General features: G+C 50.4%; 1 protein-coding gene across 1 annotated transcript in view; it reads right to left on the bottom strand.

Moving 5' to 3' along the window:
* The window catches only part of SLCO2B1 (solute carrier organic anion transporter family member 2B1), a 50827-nt gene extending 31582 nt beyond the window's left edge, over positions 1-19245 (bottom strand). The window contains exons 1-2 of the mRNA XM_082777479.1: positions 19130-19245; positions 7218-7321 (exon numbers count right to left, since the gene is read on the bottom strand). Of these exons, the coding sequence (XP_082633605.1) occupies positions 7218-7298 (81 nt within the window). The 5' untranslated portion in view covers positions 7299-7321; positions 19130-19245. The remainder of the gene's footprint in view (positions 1-7217; positions 7322-19129) is intronic.
* Between the last annotated feature and the right edge of the window lie 256 nt (positions 19246-19501).

The following is a 19501-nucleotide window of genomic DNA, read 5'->3' as shown; positions in this document are numbered from 1 at the left end:
GTGCTGGGGCTCAAAAGATGTCACCCAGCCAAAGGAAAACTTTCCCAGAGACAGCTTCGCTAAAACTCCTACAAGCCTTGCTGTCTGTGTCCAGGCACTGTTTTCTGCATTTGTGAGATCAGCTGAGAATGTTGAGGCCAAATTCTTTGTTTCCAGCACACAGCCCAGCGGGTGTCCGAATCCAGGATCTTTACAGCACGGCTGACATCAGCTCCCTGCTCAGCAGCCCCTCAGCACTACCCCACATCTTCAATCCAGGAGGGCAAAGTGGCTGGGAACCTGGTATTTTATCATCTCCTATCTGAAGATGGGGCAAAGTAAAGCACAGAAAATCAAATAAAAATTAAAGTGGCCTGCACAGGACTCGCAGTGGCTTGGTGACAGCACTGGGCACAGACTCCAGTGCTTCAGGCCCTGGGGACATTTGCTGTTAGCCAGCAGATCACAGCACAGCTGGTGATCTGCCAGGAGGAGAAGGAACGAGCTCGTGGACATCAGATCTGCTGGAGGGACACGTCCCTGCTATTCAGCTGCACGCAGAGCGCTGCGTTTCGTCCTGCAGCAACAGCCGCTTGTTTACACTTCTCTATCCGATGAAGACATCTGGCTCTCTAAATTGTATGGTCTGGAAAGATGCTCTTCACGCCTGGAAGGAGAGACTGCAGCGTGACCCTTGTAAGGGAGAGATCTCCCCGAGCACTACCAGCTGCAGAGCATCAGCTCAGCCCTGCCTCAGAGCCTGAGCATCAATGCCTGCAGCAGCTCCAGTTTCCAGGGGCCATCTGCACAGGCACGCTGACATGCATTTCTCCTGTCACAGGAGATCTCAGCAGGGATAACCCTGCAGACAAAGCCTGCTTGCAACTAAATCCTCCCCTGCCAGCAGAGCCTGAGTCTTCATACTGCCAGCAGAAGAAGCAAGAAGCTGCAGAGAGCAGTGCTGTTAAGGAGAAGGCAACGGCATTAAATTAAATTCTTTCTGTTTACGAGCTCCCAGCAAACAAACATCTTGCCCTAGCCCATCCCTTCACACCTCTGAGAAAACAGCCCCTGATTCCTGAGCTCATTACCAGCCTAACACAGGCTGGAATGAGGGGTGTGATGCCGAGCCCTTGTGTCTCCTCCAATCCAGCTCACGGCTGCAAGCCTGAGTTTGGTCCCGTCCCAAAGGCGAAGTCTGTACTTGCAAATAAAACAGGCTGGGGGCCATTCTCTGCTGCCAACATCACTGCAAGCAGAAAAACCTGCATCCATCCTTCCAAACTCCCCAAGCCTACAGAGAAGGTGGTTTCATCCAAAATCCAGAGGACGTGAGCCAAGGAGGTGCCCTGATACTGCCCAGGGTCTCGGGATGCAAAATATCCTCTTGGAGGAGCCAACCTGGGGGGCAGGGGCAGCCTGCCCAGCTGTGCCCCTAGCCAGGGGTTTGGTCAATCAGTGGTTTTAGAGCTCTTGGAGTTTGACACCAGCATGGTGTTTGCATTTCTATCTGCCCTTTGGTCCTGGAGCGTGCAGATTGCCATAAACAGTAGTTGCGATATAATCAAGGTTCGTATTTGGAGATGTTGGGACTTCTTACTGACACAGAGAAATATATATTCATGGGAGCATGTGAGAGCGAAGGCAGCATTCAGAAAGGGAAAACACCAATTTTCACGTATCTTGCTATTTCTGCAGCCCACAGACCAAACCCTATGTGTGTCCCCATGGTCTGCTCAGGCTTGGGGATGTCCTCCCCGAGGGACAGAGAGACAGATTTGGAGTGCGCAGAGCTCCTTCGCTGCAATCCACAGTGCATTTTTCTAGGCTTCTCCTTCTGTTTTCTGCAGGAGAAATGCAGTACTGCAGGTCCTGGCTCTGTGCAAGGGTATGAACATCCTGAGGGGATTGCAGCAGCTTAAGGGACCCAGTGGGAGCTGCTGGAGGGACCAAAGCAAGTCCCAGGCCCCTCAGAGGGAGCAGGAGTCGTGGACGAGCTACAAAGATGACCCCCCCGGTATGAGCCAGCAGGATGAAGCCAAGGGAAGGAAATCCCTGTGGGCTTCCCAGCAGAGCTTCCTGAGATGGAGGAATCGATAGTAGAAGGGCTCCTTTGGTCTTTAATTAAACATTTCAACCTCTTTTCTTCAACGCCTGCCTATTTTACTGTGATTGCTAGCAAGGACATGAGAGGTGCTCACGTCTAACATTTCTGCACTGTTCCTGTGTGCTGAAGTAAAGAGGTTTACAGAAACCTGGATACCCGATTGCAACGGCTCTAGGTGCTGCCCAAAACATTCAGAAAGTCAAAATCAAGGTGGAAATGGTTGAGAAGGAAAAATCAAGCAGGAATGTGAGGAATGTGGTCTGCAATTTCTCCAACTTTTGCAGCAATTTTAAGTCAAATTGTTCTGGGGAAAAAAAAAGAAAAAAAAAAAAGAAAAAAAAAAAAGCTCCAGAAAATCTTGGCTTTTTGCATAATCAGCAAGAATTTCTGTGCTTCCCATTTCTCCACCATGGGGATTTACTTTTCTTCAGCAGCAAAGTGGGAGGCTGTGCAAATAAAGCTCTGCAAAGCCAAGTCTCCTTCTTGCTCCTCAGGGAGCCATTGTGGGCACCCACCCTGTCCGTGGGGCACTTTTAGGCTGGGGAACATTTTAGTGAATGATAAACAGAGCTGGTGATTGCCAGTGTCTGGCTCCCAGTTTGCTTCCTCGGAGCTGTGGTGATGCTGGTGGGCTGTGCACCCCCTCCTCTGGGACCTCTCATGTTTTTTTTGGTGCAAAAGCCCATCCGGGCTGGACAAGTGAGGACCCTGATGACACCCTACAGCTTTCTCGGCTTTGCTCCTCACCATCCTTCTGTGCCATTTAGTTATTTTTCTCAAGGACTTCTTTGGATTTGGGACCAGTGGGATAATCTGACCTGGGTCAGATGGGCAGCAGGACTGGTGTCCCTGAGAGGCACACTCAAGGTCTTCCCCAGATGTCCCAGGGAAGTCCCTGCCATGCTGCTTCCACTTGGTTGGGAGCCTTTTGCTGGTATTTTAAGCATAGTTTTTGTGCCTTAGAATCCTGTGGCTGCGCTTGCAGAGAGGAGGAAATGGGACTGGGAGGAATCAGCTCATTCCAGTTTAATCACAACCAGTGGCATGTAAGTGGGTGCAGGGCTCCACCACTGCGCAGAATGACTTGTAACACGGGGCAGGAACAGCTCTGCTTTGCTTTTAAACTAAGGCACAGAGCAGAAAGCATCAAGGGCTGAAGCCAGGGTCAGCTGCATGACTGAAGGACAGGCACTCCCTGAGGACTGGTGCATGGCAAGTCATTGCCAGGTGGGCAAGGAGCCAGCTGGGGGGCTGCTAGCTGGGCTGGAGTGGCTCCCACCAAGGGTGAAAGTCCTCAGGAAGGTCCTCGATAGCTGCAGGAGGTGGGCATGTGCATGCTGTCCCTCGAGAAGGTGTGTTGGATCAGCAGCTGTGTCTGCAAATGAGCCTGGAGCCACCTCTGGGATGTGAAGGTCCCTGGGCACATCCTCAAGGTGCAGGATGGCCACAAGCAAGGTGTGGTGAGGGAAAAAAACGTGCCTGTGGGACCGTGTGGTCCCTGAGGAGCTGCTCACCTTCCCTGGGGTTTCTCAGCACCACCACGGGCACGACGCCTGGGGACACACACACCTCCTGGGCAAGGTGAAAACACCAAGCAGGGATCAAATAAGCAGCCCCAGACTCCAAACGTCCAAGTAGCCTTTCAGTTGTCCGAGTAGCCTTTCAGATATATCCAAGCAGCCTTTCCAAGAAGCCTTTCAGAGGATCCCAATGTGCTTCTCCACATTTTGTGCTGCCCTGCAGGGAAGCAGCTTTTCAGCTGAGTGGCTCTTCCCCGACTCGAGCATTTGGCATTAGGTGCAAAACGCTGCTCGGAGCCAAGGCAAGATGCTGGACTTCGATGGAAGCAGCAGCAGACCTGACGTTATCTGTTCTGACGGACTGCAGGAATTAGTGTCAGATAGCTTTAAAGGCTCATAGCTCATCAGCCCAGGGAGCATTCCCCGGGAGGACAGTTTGAGTTAATGCCTCTCAGTTGCATTTTGACACATGGCAATTAGTTTTCATGCCCCAGGATCTATATACATCTAGAAAAGGCATTCCTCAGCCACTTCAAATGCATAAACCACATTGTGCAATTGTTTTGTGTTTCTGCAAGAACCATTCAAGCCCTGGTCTTGAAGTTATCTGTTCTAAGGAAGTCATCTATTCATTTAGAAACCGGACAGGGTGACTTAACTTCTTGAAAGCCAAAAAAAAAACTAAACAAAACAAAAAAACAGAGAGAGGTCTGAGGAAAACATCCTGTGCTAAGTACAATTGTGTACTTGGTGACATGCGTGGTCAGGTCAGCTCTGCCAGAGGGGTTAGAAGAAGTCCTTCAGCAGTTCAGTGCAGGGCATAAAAGAGGCTTTGCTCCCCGTGGCCGTGGGATGCAGCCAGGGCAGTGCCTGGCTGGGACTTTGTCAAGGTTGGTTCAGTGATTGCATCTGTGTTCATCCCTGCAGCCTCCTGCAGTGCTGCTCAGACCTGAGGGGGTCCATCAGGGTTTCCCTGCTGATCTTTCCAAGCAGAAAACCATCTTTACGGTGTCCACGAGGAGCAGAAGTGGTCTCCTCCACCCATTTCCACCCAAATCCCTCACTTTCTGCCCTTCTCTGGGTGGGTTCCAGGCACCCTCCAGGAATATTTTAGCAAACATTGCCAATTTGAGAGCTGGCCAGGTTTAACTTGCAATGATCCCTGCCCAGAGCCTCCTGTCCGTCTGCCTTCACAGACATCTCACTCAGCAAAATAGATGTGGACACTGCTCATGGACTTGTGCTGATGTTGCACCTCGGTGCCTTTTATCTTTGCCATTTCCAACCACTTTAAAATATCTTCGCAGGGAAAAAAAATCAATGGGACTTTATTTTTAAAGATGTTCTTGCTGGCATGTAAGAAATGAAACTGCAGGGACTCAAAAGAGGCTGGGAGAGAAACCTCAGGACTGCGTGGCACTGAGCAAGCAGCGCTCCCCTCTTCTGTGCCTCCAGCCCATGCATTTCTGGTAACCCACTGCCTCGGGGACTCTGAGCTCATTTTGCCTCTTCCACAAGGGAGGAGCAGGGTTAAATTCACCCACATTTATGAAAAGAAAAAAAAAAAAAAAAAGAAAGAAACCCACAAAGCTAAACAAATCTTCCCCACAAAAACGACAGAGAGATCTTAAGCCTTCAGCACTGGCTGCTGCCTTTTGCTCTACAGCCCGATGAGACTCTAATGGTAACTGACGTCCAGCTACACTGTGTGTAGCCTTAAATTGGCAGTAACACCATCGCTATAAGTAAGGTGCAATTACTCAGCCAGAATAAGGTGCAATTATTCAGCCAGAGGAGCGTGAAGTAGGAGTTGAATCCAGAGAGAGTTACACCAGGCATCTGATCAGGGTGCAGACCATGGTTCTGCAAAAAGGTCCTCAGCATGAGTCCAGCACGTTTCATTTCCATTAGAGTTTGAAGAGCAAGCTCTTACTTTCATTAAAATTAAATAAGAAGACAGCACAAAACTGGTATCCCACCTGACCAAGTCACTAAGGACTTCTTTCAATGAAACCACTGATTCCTGCACATGCTTGCAATGACTTGCTAAGAAAAGCTCACGTTAAGCGATATATGTACACACTACATATATCAAAAAAAAAAAAGAAAAATCAAAGAAAAATCCCCAAAGAAAATCCCCAAACCTGTGGCCACACAGTGACAGCTTGTTCTCAGTTTATTCCTCCAGCAGACAGATTTCCATCTGCTGCCATGCTGCAGCAACTTCAGCTCCCCCAGGCCTCTGTGTCTCAAGTGCCCGTTTTGTAGTTGTCTATTCCCCTAGCAAAAAGTCTCTGTACCTGTCATCTCTGTTTAAACAAGAGCATCTTGGAAGTTGATCTTCACAAGCCCAATGATGCACTCCACTGAACACAGAAATTGCCATCCAGCTGGGCAAACCACTATCTTGGTTTTAGTTGTCTGCCTCTTTTGACATGAGAAAAGAGCACAAAACCTCCAACATGTCCTTTTTGCAGAAAAGGAGATAGAGATATGAACTGGTGCAAGGCAAGTGCTCACTTTTTCCTGCATTATTGCTTGCACTTTGCAGATGCTTGTCTTCTCTAAACGTTTATGCCTTTTTTCTCTTTAGAGTGTCTTCGCACTGTCTTCTCCAACAGGATCTTCTCTAGCAGTACCTTGTGGCAGACCACCAGTTGCACAAGTGGTATGATAACACCATCATCATCGCATGGGATTTTTTAAACTACACACAGCAGAGGATTCCCCACCACCTCCGTGAGCCAAGGATCACAGCTCCTCCTTGTGCAAACAGCTGCAAGCACCTTCACAAATAGGAGCCGAGAAGCTCCCATGGTGCTGACAGAGCCATGGGAGACAGGCCCCTTTTCCAAATTTTGGCTTCTGTAACCTCACACCTCTTTCCAGCTTTGAGAAGGAGAGGGGAAGGCACCTTCCACCAAGCTTCCCAGTGGCTCAGCCCTTTGGGTGCTCCAGGGCAGAGCTTGCTATCAGACACCTAAATTTTAGAGCTTTTCCAAAGGGTTTAGGAAATGCTACACAGCTGGCTGCCTGCTTTGGGCCCCAGCATTGCTCTTGGTGAAGGTGTGGAGGAAACACCTCTTCCTTCCTTAGGAATAAATGCAGACAATGGCAGGGTTTAAGCCAGCTCAGTGCCATTCCTCATCCTTCTGCAGATGCCTCAATGGGAGCTAACACCCCGAGCTCAGCAGTCTGCTGGGTGCTGAGCCTCAAGAGCAAGCACCGATTCTCCCTTTCTACCTTTGCTGCCCCCTGTTGTGTGCGTGAATTTAGCATGGATATCACCAAAAAAAGTTATTTTCATTAAGACAGGCTCATAGCTGTGGGAGTTGTTTCTCCTGAAGGCCTGCTGTGGGCACGGGGAGTTCCAGTGCTGGGACAAAAACACTGCAGGACCTCAAAGCTAAATGTGCATCACCGTCCCACCATGAGCTTTAGGGCAGAGAGGGCTGCTCCTCCAACAGCATTTCCACCACAGGGAGCACCCCCAGTGCTTTTCACGGGCGTTTGATAAGCGAAAATCCTCTCAACGCCTTCTGCAGGAACCTAACCTCCTCTTCTCCCAGCCAGCAACACAAAGGGGATTACAGAAAGCAGGAGGTATTTACCTTGATACTGAGAAATGGGTTCCTGCAGAGTGCTTTCCTGGGCCGATCCGGGTAGCTGCTCTTTGTCGCGGTGCTCGTCATTCTGTCAAGTCTGCTTTATCGGCCTGCCAAAATAAATCATGCGGCACAATGCTAAGTGCTCTGTCTGAATCCGCCTTGCTCAGCACAGCAAAATCCTGTCGTGCTTTGCAAACACCCACGGAACAGGCACATGGTCATCGGAAGCAGTTATTAATTATTCCTGTTTTTCGTTTCTTTCCGCGCTTCACTTCTGCAAAGCAGCGGAGCAGCATGCAAAGCACAAGCAGGCGAATCCCAAGGGCGCGCTAGAGGTTCAGAATTATCAATTGTTTCACTTCAAAGCAACAAGGCACAAACAGATTGAGTAACGAGAGCTGGGGCAGGATCCTGGTACTCATGAATCCCAGTGGTACCAGAGGGCAACTGGGGTTTGTGCTGTTTAACCATTATCCAGGCCAGTACTGATTAACATCATTATCAGTGACCTGGGTGAAGGGGCAGAGGGAGCCCTCAGCACGTTTACAAGTGACACAAAACAGGGGGAGAAGCTGACACAGCCCAGGGACGTGCTGGCCTCCTGAGGGATGTGGTCGGGCTGGGGAAGGGGCTTCAGGAGCATCCAGACAGGCCTTGAATATCTCCAGAGAAGGAGACCCCACAACCTCCCCGGGCAGCCTGTCCCAGTGCTCCGTCACCCTCACTGGGAAGAAATTCTTTCCCATGTTGGTGCAGAACTGCCTGGGCTCCATTTTGTGGCCATTTCCCCTTGTCCTGTCCCCACAGACCACTGAAAAGAGGTTGGCCAAATCCCACTGTCTTCCACACTTAAGATATTTGTGAGATGGGGAAGATGCTAAAACTTATCTGAATTAGTATTTAGCTACATATATGGTAAAATATCCTAATTATCGGGGATGTGGATGAGAACCTAAAAATATCCCAATTATAGGGATGTAGATGAGAACCTTGGGAGAAGCAGATATAAAAAGAAGATATTGCTCAAGGCCAACGGATGAGGGAAGAATGAACAACTTGTTAGGGAAGAATGAACAACTTGTTGGCAGGAAACAAGGCAAAGATAAGCAAAAAAGGCCTAAATACTGTCCAACAGAAGGTCGAAGTCCAGAAAGGTAAAACGTTTAACCTCCTCTTCCTCATTGCCTTCATCCTGAAAAACCCTTGCCCACGACCACCAGGCATCAGGGAGGTGCAGCCAAGAGGAACGAAGGGCAGGGAGTATGGAAATGAGTACTTGGAAGAGGTCCGCCTTTTCGGGGAAATTAATGAACTAGAGCTCATGTAATATATAACAGTATTCATAAAATTGTGAGAGATGACCAGGCAGGTGCTCACCATTTTGAGGGAAGCTATTCCCAGTGCACCCAGTGCACCCCAATCAAGTACACCTACTTTACAACTCTATGGTTGTGGAATATTTTCTGTGTGTCATTTGTACTCTGCAGGGTATCCTCGTTTTTCTTCTGGCATCACCACACACCCTGATCAACGATCCCAATTAGTAACTGAATCTCCAGACCTCCCCCGGAGCACCAATCCCACCGTGAGCACCAGCCACAAGGAGTGTCCTAGAGCCTGGGACACGATCTGGTCCCCACCACGCTCGTGTAAATCCCCTCAGCCTTCAGCTTCTTCCCATGGTAGTGCAGCTGCATAAACTCCATGGCATCTCCTCCTCATTCCATATTGCTCTTGATCCTCTCAGCTTTCTAGATGGGTTTGCAATAAACACCCACATGGTTGAAGAGATGGGAAGGAAAGGAAAGGAAAGGAAAGGAAAGGAAAGGAAAGGAAAGGAAAGGAAAGGAAAGGAAAGGAAAGGAAAGGAAAGGAAAGGAAAGGAAAGGAAAGGAAAGGAAAGGAAAGGAAAGGAAAGGAAAGGAAAGGAAAGGAAAGGAAAGGAAAGGAAAGGAAAGGAAAGGAAAGGAAAGGAAAGGAAAGGAAAGGAAAGGAAAGGAAAGGAAAGGAAAGGAAAGGAAGAATATGGGTGAGCCTTGTCTCAGCTCCTGAATGGTGCCGGAGCAGAGCTTGGCCAAGCGTGAGGGACCTGCCTGGACACGACTATCACAGCAAGGCAAGACCAGGCTCACCAGTTGCAGCACAGCACTGGTCCACTGCCAAGCGTCCTCCTGGCCTCAAACTGGTTTCGTCTCCCTCTGCCTGCAGCAGGTGAGGTGCACTGAGGGGTGTGCGAGATCCCAGACAGTTCTGGAATTGCTGCTTTGCAGAACTGCCTTCCTGACAACAAGCTACAGACAGTCGTTTTTCTGCCTAAAAAGGGAGGGTTTGGGGACCCCCCTATGGGCTTAGAGGCAGGAGGCACAGGCAGCTCCATCCCTCCATTTGGTGGCTCAGCTGGATTAAACCTCTCCTCCCCTTCCTCTCATTTTCACCCAGTGTTTTTGCATCACACCTGGGAGCATCCTTCCCACACTCGCTTTCTGGCTGCACAACCACCCAAATTTAACTGCTCAAAGCAACACAAAGCCATGGGAATCCATCTCCCTCTCCCTATACCACTGACCTCCCTCCTTTCGGACCAGTTTCTAGACCCAGCTTCACCCTCCCCACTCATTGGAGTGAGTGATGTGCCGGAGGCTGATGTCTTTGTGGGGTTTTTAGTACCCAGACTTCCTGCTCAGGAAGCTGCATTGTTTGCAGGCATGTTAAACCCATTAGGCTTGGCCTTGTTGTTCAGTACACCCTAATAGATGTTTCCATCTCAGCGAGAGTGGCATCTGCAAGCTCTGCAGCAAATGGGGTGAAAGGCTTTACATTATTATTTTTTTTGTATAATTCTATTTTCCCCGACATGAGAAGCAAAGGAGCAGGTATCGTAACCTCAAACAAATTAACAAATGTACTGGTCGATGTAAATTCGAGCAAGGAGAAGCTGTCTTAATTGTAGTGCTTATACAGCCCTCAAATGCACTGCACAGGAGAGGTAAATTCAAGAGCGGGACCTGCATGCCACTGACTTACAAGCTCCTTGGCATCCTCTGCAAAAAGCAATCTCTGCCCTCAGCCGCATCTCAAGAGACGAGATATTGCTACAGCGAAATACAGGATGGGATCAATAAAGTAAATCTGATCATAAATTAAAGCATCCGTGAAAAGCTCCCCCGAACCCCTGGGGAGTTAAGCAGTGCAGGAGCAAAAGCACCCGCCTGTCTGCGGACCACGGCGTCCAATATTGCCTGTCTGACGGAGCAGCACGGTGATGAATTATTTAGAGCCTCTGAGTTTGCTGCTGGAACCTCCCGAAAGCTCAAGGGCGACACAGCAGGATGAAACAGGGTGCCAGGGTGGCAAAGATGAGCCCAGATTTCCAGCAATGGGCACAAATTCCCTGATTACCTCAATGTCTTTGCAAGTCCACATTGCCAAAGATCCACTCCGATCTACCTGAAAAGATGGGATCCTGTGGTCTGTAGAAGTATTTTGGCAGATGCACAGCCAGGTCTGCCTCCATCCCACCTTGCACACCTTCATCTCACCTTCAGCAAGGTGTCCTGCTAGCATTTCCCTATTCCCTTGCAGCGTGTGCTGCCTATTAAACACGGTGAGCCACTGAGACCCCCAAGGGGAAGGAGGCCTGAAATGCTGTAAAGTTGACAAGCCATTCAAAATGAGAAAAAAGCTATTGCATTTAGAAACTGTTTGCCAATAACGACTCTCTAAGAATAAAGTGAAACAGAAAAAAAACTTTTATCTCCAAAGGGCAAGAACCAGTCCAAAGACGAAGGCAGATAAGACAACTGAAAACCCAAACTGCTGATAGCAGCGTGCTGTGATCCTGCAGGTGGGGGTGGCAGGGGAGGGAGCAGGGAAGGGACAGCAAACACCAGAAGACAAACCCACGTCAGAGCGAGGAGAGGGGAAAGCAGAAAGGGCAAAACCCAGCGGGTTCCAAGCATGCTCCAGGGGCCAGGAAGAGGATGCACAGCCAGGAATTGTTATTTCTGCCCTGCTGCAGGTAGCCCTACTCATAACCATGGGGTTCTGCACGGGATGGTGGGCAACACGATTGGAAATGGTGAGAAAAAGCAAATCCCAGAGTGCCACCCTGTGATTTTGCAGGGGCTGACTCAAAGGCTCTCCCAGAGCAGACGTGGCACAGGACTGGGACCAGCTCCCAGCGAGCTGCTCCAATCTGCAAGCCTCAGTTTCCCCAAGAACAAGCCAGAGAACCGATGCCACCTGCCTCCACACAGTGCTTTGGGTCCCCAGCTTGCCTGCAGCCTCTGTGCTTGGTTTTGGTGGTGATGGGAGCAGGGACGGCTCCGGTGCAGCTGCAGGGGGTGAGTAAGAGCCTTCCCAGAAAATCATTTTGCAAGGCCTTTTTGCAAGCACCCGTGCCGTGTCCGCAGCATTGCAATGAAGGAAACAGCCCCGGGTCTGCTGGAGGAGGCTCTGGCAGATGCTGCGCATGCAGAACAGCAGAGCCGTTTACAAACACATCCCACCTATCTCAGTTAGTTATCCCGAAGCGATCGGGCTGTGCTTGCACAACAAGCTGTGTTTATGTGGTGAGCTTAAGGAGTGTCACGTAATGCTGTCGGCGAGCAGGGGATGCTGTCTGGAGGCTGTCCGAAGGAGCTGTGCCTGTGCCTGCAGCCCCTGCACACGTTTGCACCCCCAGCACACTGTAGAGCAGCTGTCTCAGCCCAGCGAGGTATTTATTGCACCAAAGGCTGCTCCGTTGGAGCTCTCAGTGGCACATTTCCCCTTTTCTCCCCCAAATCACAAGAGTGTGCAACTCGTTTTCCAGGGAGATTAAGCCACTGCAAGGACCCAGGGTGACAGCAGAGGACCTGTCACCACAGGCGACGTTGCTGGCCCTTGCACGAAGACCTTCAAGCCAGCGCTGTGCCCTGACGAAGCAGAAATTGCTTCCTCATACGCCTGCAAGTAGACTCGCAAGCAATTTGCTCCTTCCATAAAGCATGCAGGGACTTTCCGTGCTCAGCAGCAGGGCTCAGGAGCCCAGCGAGGCACAAGTGTGAGCAGGTCTGATGGGCAGATCCATCAGCTGATACTCTTCCAGCTTTGGATGAAGGGTTTGTCCTCAGAACCCACAAAATTGCCATTCATTACAGCCTTGCTTGCCCAACACCTCATCAACAGCTCCAGAAACCTGCAGAGGGGTTGTGGAGCCTGCCCGGAGATCTGCTGGAGTTTCCCTGATGGAGATCTTCAAAAGCCAGCGTGGCTCCGGGTGTCCCTTCTCAAGAAGGGCGTTGGACCAGATGGAGCCAGAGGAGCCTCCAACCTCAAGCACTGGGATCCTGGGTTAGAGCAGGGGCTGTGGTTTGGGGAATAAGCTCCATCTGTACCGAGCTTCTTTAGATTATCTCATAGACCTCTGAAACATAGCTTAAGATGTTCTCTCTATCCCCAAACTATCCTTTTTTTTTGACACCAGGACAGCAGAAGTACCCCCAAACATCCCAAACATGACTGATTTCTCCTGGAATTGCACAATGATCCTGGCTGTGATAGCAGGGGACAAGGTCTGTGGCACCCCAGTCACGTCCTGCTCCCGAGGACATAACCCCGTCCCGATGCCTTTATTCATAGCAGCACAGCTCTTGTTAGCTGAACGAGGGACAGCAAGCACAGGGCTCGGCAGAGCTTCAATAAATAATGGCAAATGTAACACAGCAAATTAAAGCCCAGCGGGGAGACCAAATGCCAGCAAATATCCCGTTATTTGTCTTCTTCCTGCTGAATTTCTACACAATTTACATTCAGCAGCGGTAAAACAGGAACGGTGTCAGCGTGCTTGTGAGTGTGCCCATGCTGGAGAGGAAATAGTTTAGAAAATGTGGGTGGGAAGATGCTTTATAACAGAGCAGAAGGAAAAGGCGTTGTGTACACATCATCCCCTCCTTGGAACAAGAGCGAGGGAGGAAACAGATGCGTGGCTGCGCCCCAAAGCTGCATCCATCTTGCACCACCGAGCTAAAAGAAAGTGAAAATGAGATCAGCCCGGCCCAGTGATTCTTTGTAATGGGATGTGTCAGGGACGACACATGGCAGGGAGCACCCAAGAAGCAAAGTAAAAGGAAACGTGTTGCTAAGAAGTTCAGGATTTAGAAGAACAAACAGAAAATCTGTGCTGAAAGCTGAGACATGACCAGGGGTGCTGAGGGACCAGGTGGGCTCTTGAGCCCCAGCCCCTTCTGATGTGCACAGGGGGTCCCCAGGTTTGTGACGAGGGGATGCTGGAGCCTTTTTGGAGGCTCCTCAGCTGCCCCAGCACTGCAAGGTGTGGTGAAGGGCTTGGAGCTCTCCTGGTGGTACCGAAATGGAAATGGAGATGGGGATGAGATTTTTGTGGTTGTGATCACCACCATCACAACCTCAGGACCGGGAGAGCTCCCAGTGCATGGGCTGGGGTGGAATCATCACCTGCCAGAGGGGGAAGGCACCGCACAGCAAAGGGAAGGGAACACAAAGAATGCAGCAGGAGAGGGGAGACCTTGAGATCTCCAATCTCAGCAAATCACATCAGCAACGAGGCCACGTGCAGTCAGAACCATCCCTCGCAGGGGTTCATTTTCAAGGGAGCTGGAGGCTCTGGGTCAGCACCCTGCAGCCCGCCTGCTGCCACCACGCTCCTGCTGCTTCCCAAGATCTGTTCCGTGCAAAAAACCAAAGCCTCGCTGAGCCTCGCCGCAGCTCCTGCCCTTGCTTCTTGCAACCGCCAGCCACGTGAACTCTGCATTTGTTTGTGCTGGCAGTTTTACTGGGGTGAGGGCAGTTCAGCTCAAGGACGCGCAAAGCAACCACCACACGGGGCTTTGCATGGTTAACTTGTTCCCTGGAAGGTTTTAGGCAACATGTTGGATAATCGATCCTCTCATCTGGATCGTGCCAGACACCAAAGGTGCTTTGCAATCCCTTGCAGGGAGACAAACAGACGTGGGGTGTACCACAGCACGGTGATGCCTTGCGTCCTGGCTGGGGATTTTCTATTTTAACACCACCTCCTGTGTGCTTAGCGAGGAAACACACCCTCCTCCAAGCAGCTGGAGACCCGAGGGTAGGAGGAAAGACAAGGAGGGAGGTGTGAAAAGCCTTTCCCACCCGGGAGCTGCCTTTCCTTCTGCAAACACAGCGCCCGAGTCTGCAGAGAAACACCTGCCAACGCAACAGCAGGCTGGAGGAAGGTGATCCCAAGCCAGAGTTTTCCAAATTTGGGCTTTTTAAACCATTTATGTATTTCTGTTTGTTATTTCCCCTGTGCTTCGCTGAGGCTTGGGCAGGAGGAAAGACTGAGAAAAAGGATGAAGTTTTGCTGAGCATTTACTTCTGAAGAGCTGAGTATTTCTATTTCCAAGCAGCATCTGGAGGAAATGCGTGAAAACGAAAAAAAAAGCCGGCATCCAGAGGGGCTCTGGATCTGCCAGATGCAGACATGTTCCGATGAGAAAAGTCGGCTTTTCAAAGGGGAAGCTGCTGCAGAAGAAAAAAGCTGGAGATGCTGCAAAACCTCACACCTCATGAGCACGAGCAAAGGCTCCCTGGAGCAGTCCTCCACGAGCAATCCAGATGTTGCCTGTTGTATTGTCTATAATTCCTAGAAGTGACCCCAAATTGTCCATCGTTGGTTGTGGATTTGAAGCCCAATGCTGAGCTGCACGAGGAGCACCTGCACACCAGCTCACTTGCTTCCTACCCCCTGGCTTAGCATGTTCAAGAAAAACTCATTTTTCCTTCCAGGTGGTCCCATTTTTCATGGATTAACCACCAAAACAAACCCAGATTTTGGGGGAGATTGCAGTAAGAGTGGTGTAGAGGGAATGGCACCCACATGCCAGAGGGATTCATCAGGGGGTAGGCGCAGGGAAATGCTGCTAGAAGAAGAACAGGGAAGTGAGAGTGGAGCTTAGGAGAAGTGAGAAATGTCCTTAGCCAGCAAAAGACAGGCTGAGAGGAGCTGCTTATAAATACCCAGGAGGAAACACCGTGGGTGGGGAGAACTGGGGATATCACGGGGCAATGATGGGACAAGGAGCAAGGGTTGGAGCAAGGCAGGGTTGGTGGCGAGGGCAGCCCCAGCCCGGTGCAGCAACTGAGTGCTAGAACCAGCCAGGGAAAGAGGAAAAAAAAACAAATATTTTGGGCAAACTCAGGCAGCAGAGCTCCTCTGGTCTCAGGTGGTGCGAGGAGAGGTTTGGAATGAGCATTTGGAAGAATTTCTTCATGGAGAGGGTGGTGGAGCACCGGAGCAGGGGGGTGGTGGAGTCCCCATCCCCAGGGGCATTTCAGAGATATGAGGATGTGGCCCTGAGGGACACAATTTGGTGATGGGACTCCATGGGTCAGCTTGGTGGTTGGGCTTGGTGACCTTGAAGGTCTTTCCAAATCTGATTTCATGGTTCCATAAGTGCTGGGAGCATTGCCCAAGAGGAAAAAGCTCAGCCTGAAGTCGAGTGCCTGGATGTGCCCAAAGGGTCCGAGGGCTGCTCCCACCAGAACAGCCTCTACAGCAGCTTGAGGCCACATCTCAGCTTGGCTGCCTCCAGGACACAGGTTTTCAGCTCAAATTCTTCTCCTCTGTGCGTCGTTCATGGCTGGTCAGGAGCCAAGCACCATCACGGGTAGGGCTGCAGTGTCTGAATCACGATTCAAGCCAGAAATTCCCCGCTCTGCAGCACTCTAACACCACGTCTGCATCGGCTGGATGGTTGCTCTCAAAGAGTTGTGGTCAGCAGCTCAATGTCCAGGTGGAGATCAACAGTGAGTGGTGTTCCTCTTGGGTCAGTACTGGCACCGGTGCTGCTTGACATTCTATGATTTCATTCTCAAAATTAGCATTTTTCGAAGACTGGAGGTTAATGACAGGTCCCGAGGTGGGTCATGAGGCTCCCCAGCCACCCCTTGAGTCTACTTTTAGCGAGTTAATGGCTCAGGAAACCAAGAAATTGATCTGTGGGTGGCTCAGGATGTGGCACATGCAGCAGGTGCAGGATGCAACCAGGACGTGCTGCCAAATTGCAGCGACAGCAGCACGGTGCAGACCCTGGTGCAGCACCAGGGAGGCACCGGGACCAAAGCAGGGAATTTGGGCTCCAGTTTTGGCCCAAGCAGGATCCCAGAGATCCCTGGATGTTGCAGAAGAGGCAGCACACCCCACATCCCAGCACAGCTGGGTTGGGAGCGCTAAGGGGAGCCAGGACGAGGTGTTTCAGAGCCAGGGAACGAAAAGCGAGAAAAATGGAAGAACAGGAGAAAATGGGAAACAGGAAAAATTAGAGCACGTTACGAAACAACTAAATCACACCCAATAAAGCCAGGAGGATGGGAAACAGGAGGGCTTTCATAACCAGCTTAGTGCCAGTGGTTTCCCTTTCAGCCCTTCGCCAGCTTTTGGAGCAAACTGTCCAAAGCAGAGAAGGGTTTTGTGTGTGCCTCTGCAAACAGGGCTGCACGGTCGCGTTTCAGGGAACAGCAAAGCAGGAGGATGCCACAAGTGGACCCAAAGTGTGGGCACAGCAGTGGAAGATGTTTCTTCTCCTGCTTTTTCACCTTTCTGATGTCTTCCATCCGAGCACAGGACGCCATAGATCAGTGCAGGGCAGAGAGTGGGAAAAAAAATAATAAAAAAAACGTGGTCATGAAATTTCTGCAGACAGCTGATAAAAAGCCCTTGGGAGCAGATCGATATGGCTTGGACCAGGGGTAAGAAATCATATCCTGATGGGAGCTCAGATAAAGGATGCTCCATCGCCTGCTGGAGAGGTACCAGCTGCGTGGCACTGCCTCAGATGGATGCTCCAGGAGGTTATCACACACGGCTGGTGGGATGAAATATAGACCTGGATTCTGATAAGCTCCCAGAGCAGCTCAGCCCTGGCCTCTTTGTATTGCTGGGTAGCCTGGGTGCTGCCCAGCTGCTCACAACCAGCCCTGAGCATCTCTCTCTGTCCTATTTATCCTTGTCCTTTGATTTACTCCAACGTCCTTGACTGCTATTTCCCTTCTCACCACGGACCTGGAGCACTAAGAGCTTTGCTCACTGGAGGAAGCCCACGGTGCTGCTTCCTAAGAGCTGCCTCAGACACACCAGGTGTGATGGTAAAAGCGATGTGCCCTTCCCCAAAAGCACCCAGAGGGATTCCAGGGTTCATCCTCGAGGTGTTTCACGTGCTTTTTGAATAAGACAAACCAGCTGAGCTCGGGAGGGACAACAGGTTTTACAGCTTCCATGGCTGGACAGAGATAAGGGCTGAAACCACGGAGGAAATTCCAGCTGGAAGCTGGCAGAAGGAGCAAACACTGGCACGAACAGCGGGGCTGCACAAAGCACTGTGTCTTCTCCCAGCATTTTGGGTTTTCAAGGAGGATGGGCTGGTGCTAGAGCTGGGAACCAGGATGCTCCGAGGCTTTAAGGGACCGCACAAACCACCTCCACCATTTGCAAGCACACAAGAAAAAGCGTATTTCACCCACAAAAAAAGCAAGTTTCACCCCAGAAGCATTTCACTCAAGAAGCATGTTTCACCCCAGAGCAGTTCAGCAAGGATCCAGCTGGGACCCGGTGCCCACAGGGCTTTCCCCAGGCACCTCTCACGAGCCAAAATTGCCCATCACGAGCAGCAGGGATGCAGCCAGTGCCCCGTTTGCAGGCACCCAGCCCTGCAGAGCTGCACCAACGCTTCCACCCTGCCCTGCACCTTCCCCCCTGCCTGCCACCCCTTCCCTCTGGGGGTCCCATCAGCTTTCTGCAAGCAGTGATCCAACCTCCTAGAATTGGTGCAGAGCGGTTCCTCTCCCGAGAAATGCCCAACCTGAGAAGCTCCAGGCTGGGCAAGGTCCCCAAGTGCCACCGCCACTGTCACCAGATCTCGGGGATCCACACTGCCCAGCAGTGCTCCCAAAAAGCCAGCCAGGACAGGGGGTGAGAGGAGGTGTTCCCATAAACACCGGAGCAAAGCTGCAAGAGAAAGGAGCCCTGGCAGCATAGGGGACAGGGAAAATCCCTGGAAAGTGAGAAATAAGTGAAAGCCTTAGGGACAAGGAAAGTGCAAAGTGGAGCTGCTTTACTGGAAAAAGAGGCTCAAATAAGTGGGAGCAGAGAGGGAGCAAAAAAAATAATGTGCAGAAAGCCCTTGGAGAACTGGCAATGCAAAACATTTGCAATCACTCCTTTTTTTCCCCTTTTCCCCCTTTCTTTCTTTCTTTCTTTCTTTCTTTCTTTCTTTCTTTCTTTCTTTCTTTCTTTCTTTCTTTCTTTCTTTCTTTCTTTCTTTCTTTCTTTCTTTCTCTCTCTTTCTTTCTATCTTTCTCTCTTCCACTCTCTCTCTCTCTTTCTTTCTTTCTTTCTTTCTTTCTTTCTTTCTTTCTTTCTTTCTTTCTTTCTTTCTTTCTTTCTTTCTTTCTTTCTTTCTTTCTTTCTCTTTCTTTCTTTCTTTCTTTCTCTCTCTCTCTCTTTCTTTCTCTTTCTCTCTTTCTCTCTCTCTTTCTTTCTTTCTCTTTCTCTTTCTCTCTCTCTCTTTCTTTCTTTCTCTCTTTCTCTCTCTCTTTCTTTCTCTCTCTTTCTTTTTTTCTTTCTTTCTTTTTTTCTTTCTTTCTTTCTTTCTTTCTTTCTTTCTTTCTTTCTTTCTTTCTTTCTTTCTTTCTTTCTTTCTTTTTCTTTTGCTTTCTTTCTCTCTTTCTCTCTCTTTCTTTCTTTCTTTTCTTCTCTTTAACTTTTTTTTTTTTTTAATCCCACCAGACAAACCCAGCCCAGGAACCGAGCAGGTTCAAGGAGCTGTGCGAAAGAAGGCAGCGAAGAAAGCAGCAGCGTGAGGAACTTCGCAGCCTCCAACCTGCGAGGCGTGGGGCAGGCGCAAGAAGAGCCCGGCCACCGCTGCCATACTCACAGTTGTAGGATTCGCCCCGTCCCCGTGTCCCCGTGTCCCCGTGTCCTGTCCCGCTGGGCTGGGAGCAAAAGTTTTCCTCTGGCAGCAGCTGTCCCCGGCCATTGGGTGCTTTTACTTCCCAGCCCGGAGGTGGGGATGGGTGTGCGGAGGTGGGGCTTGGGCTCCGTCTCAAAAGCCGGAGCACATTTTAACCCAAACTTTTGCAATCGTCTCCTTCGGTAGGATTTTATTTTCCTTTCCTGCAATCCGAGCGATTACAGAGCCACCGATGTGGTTTGCTGATGCAGGGCTTTGCAAACTGTTCATGGTCACGGTGCAAGCTGGGTTTGCCTTTTTTTTCCCCCTTTCTCAAGGGTCCCATCCTTAGCAAGG

This window comes from Aythya marila (assembly GCF_965140915.1).
Source record: "Aythya marila genome assembly, chromosome: 1".
In the NCBI taxonomy this organism is placed as follows: Eukaryota; Metazoa; Chordata; class Aves; order Anseriformes; family Anatidae; genus Aythya; species Aythya marila.
The sequence above is the reverse complement of the archived record's forward strand: the minus strand, read 5'-3'. Positions and strand labels throughout refer to the sequence as shown.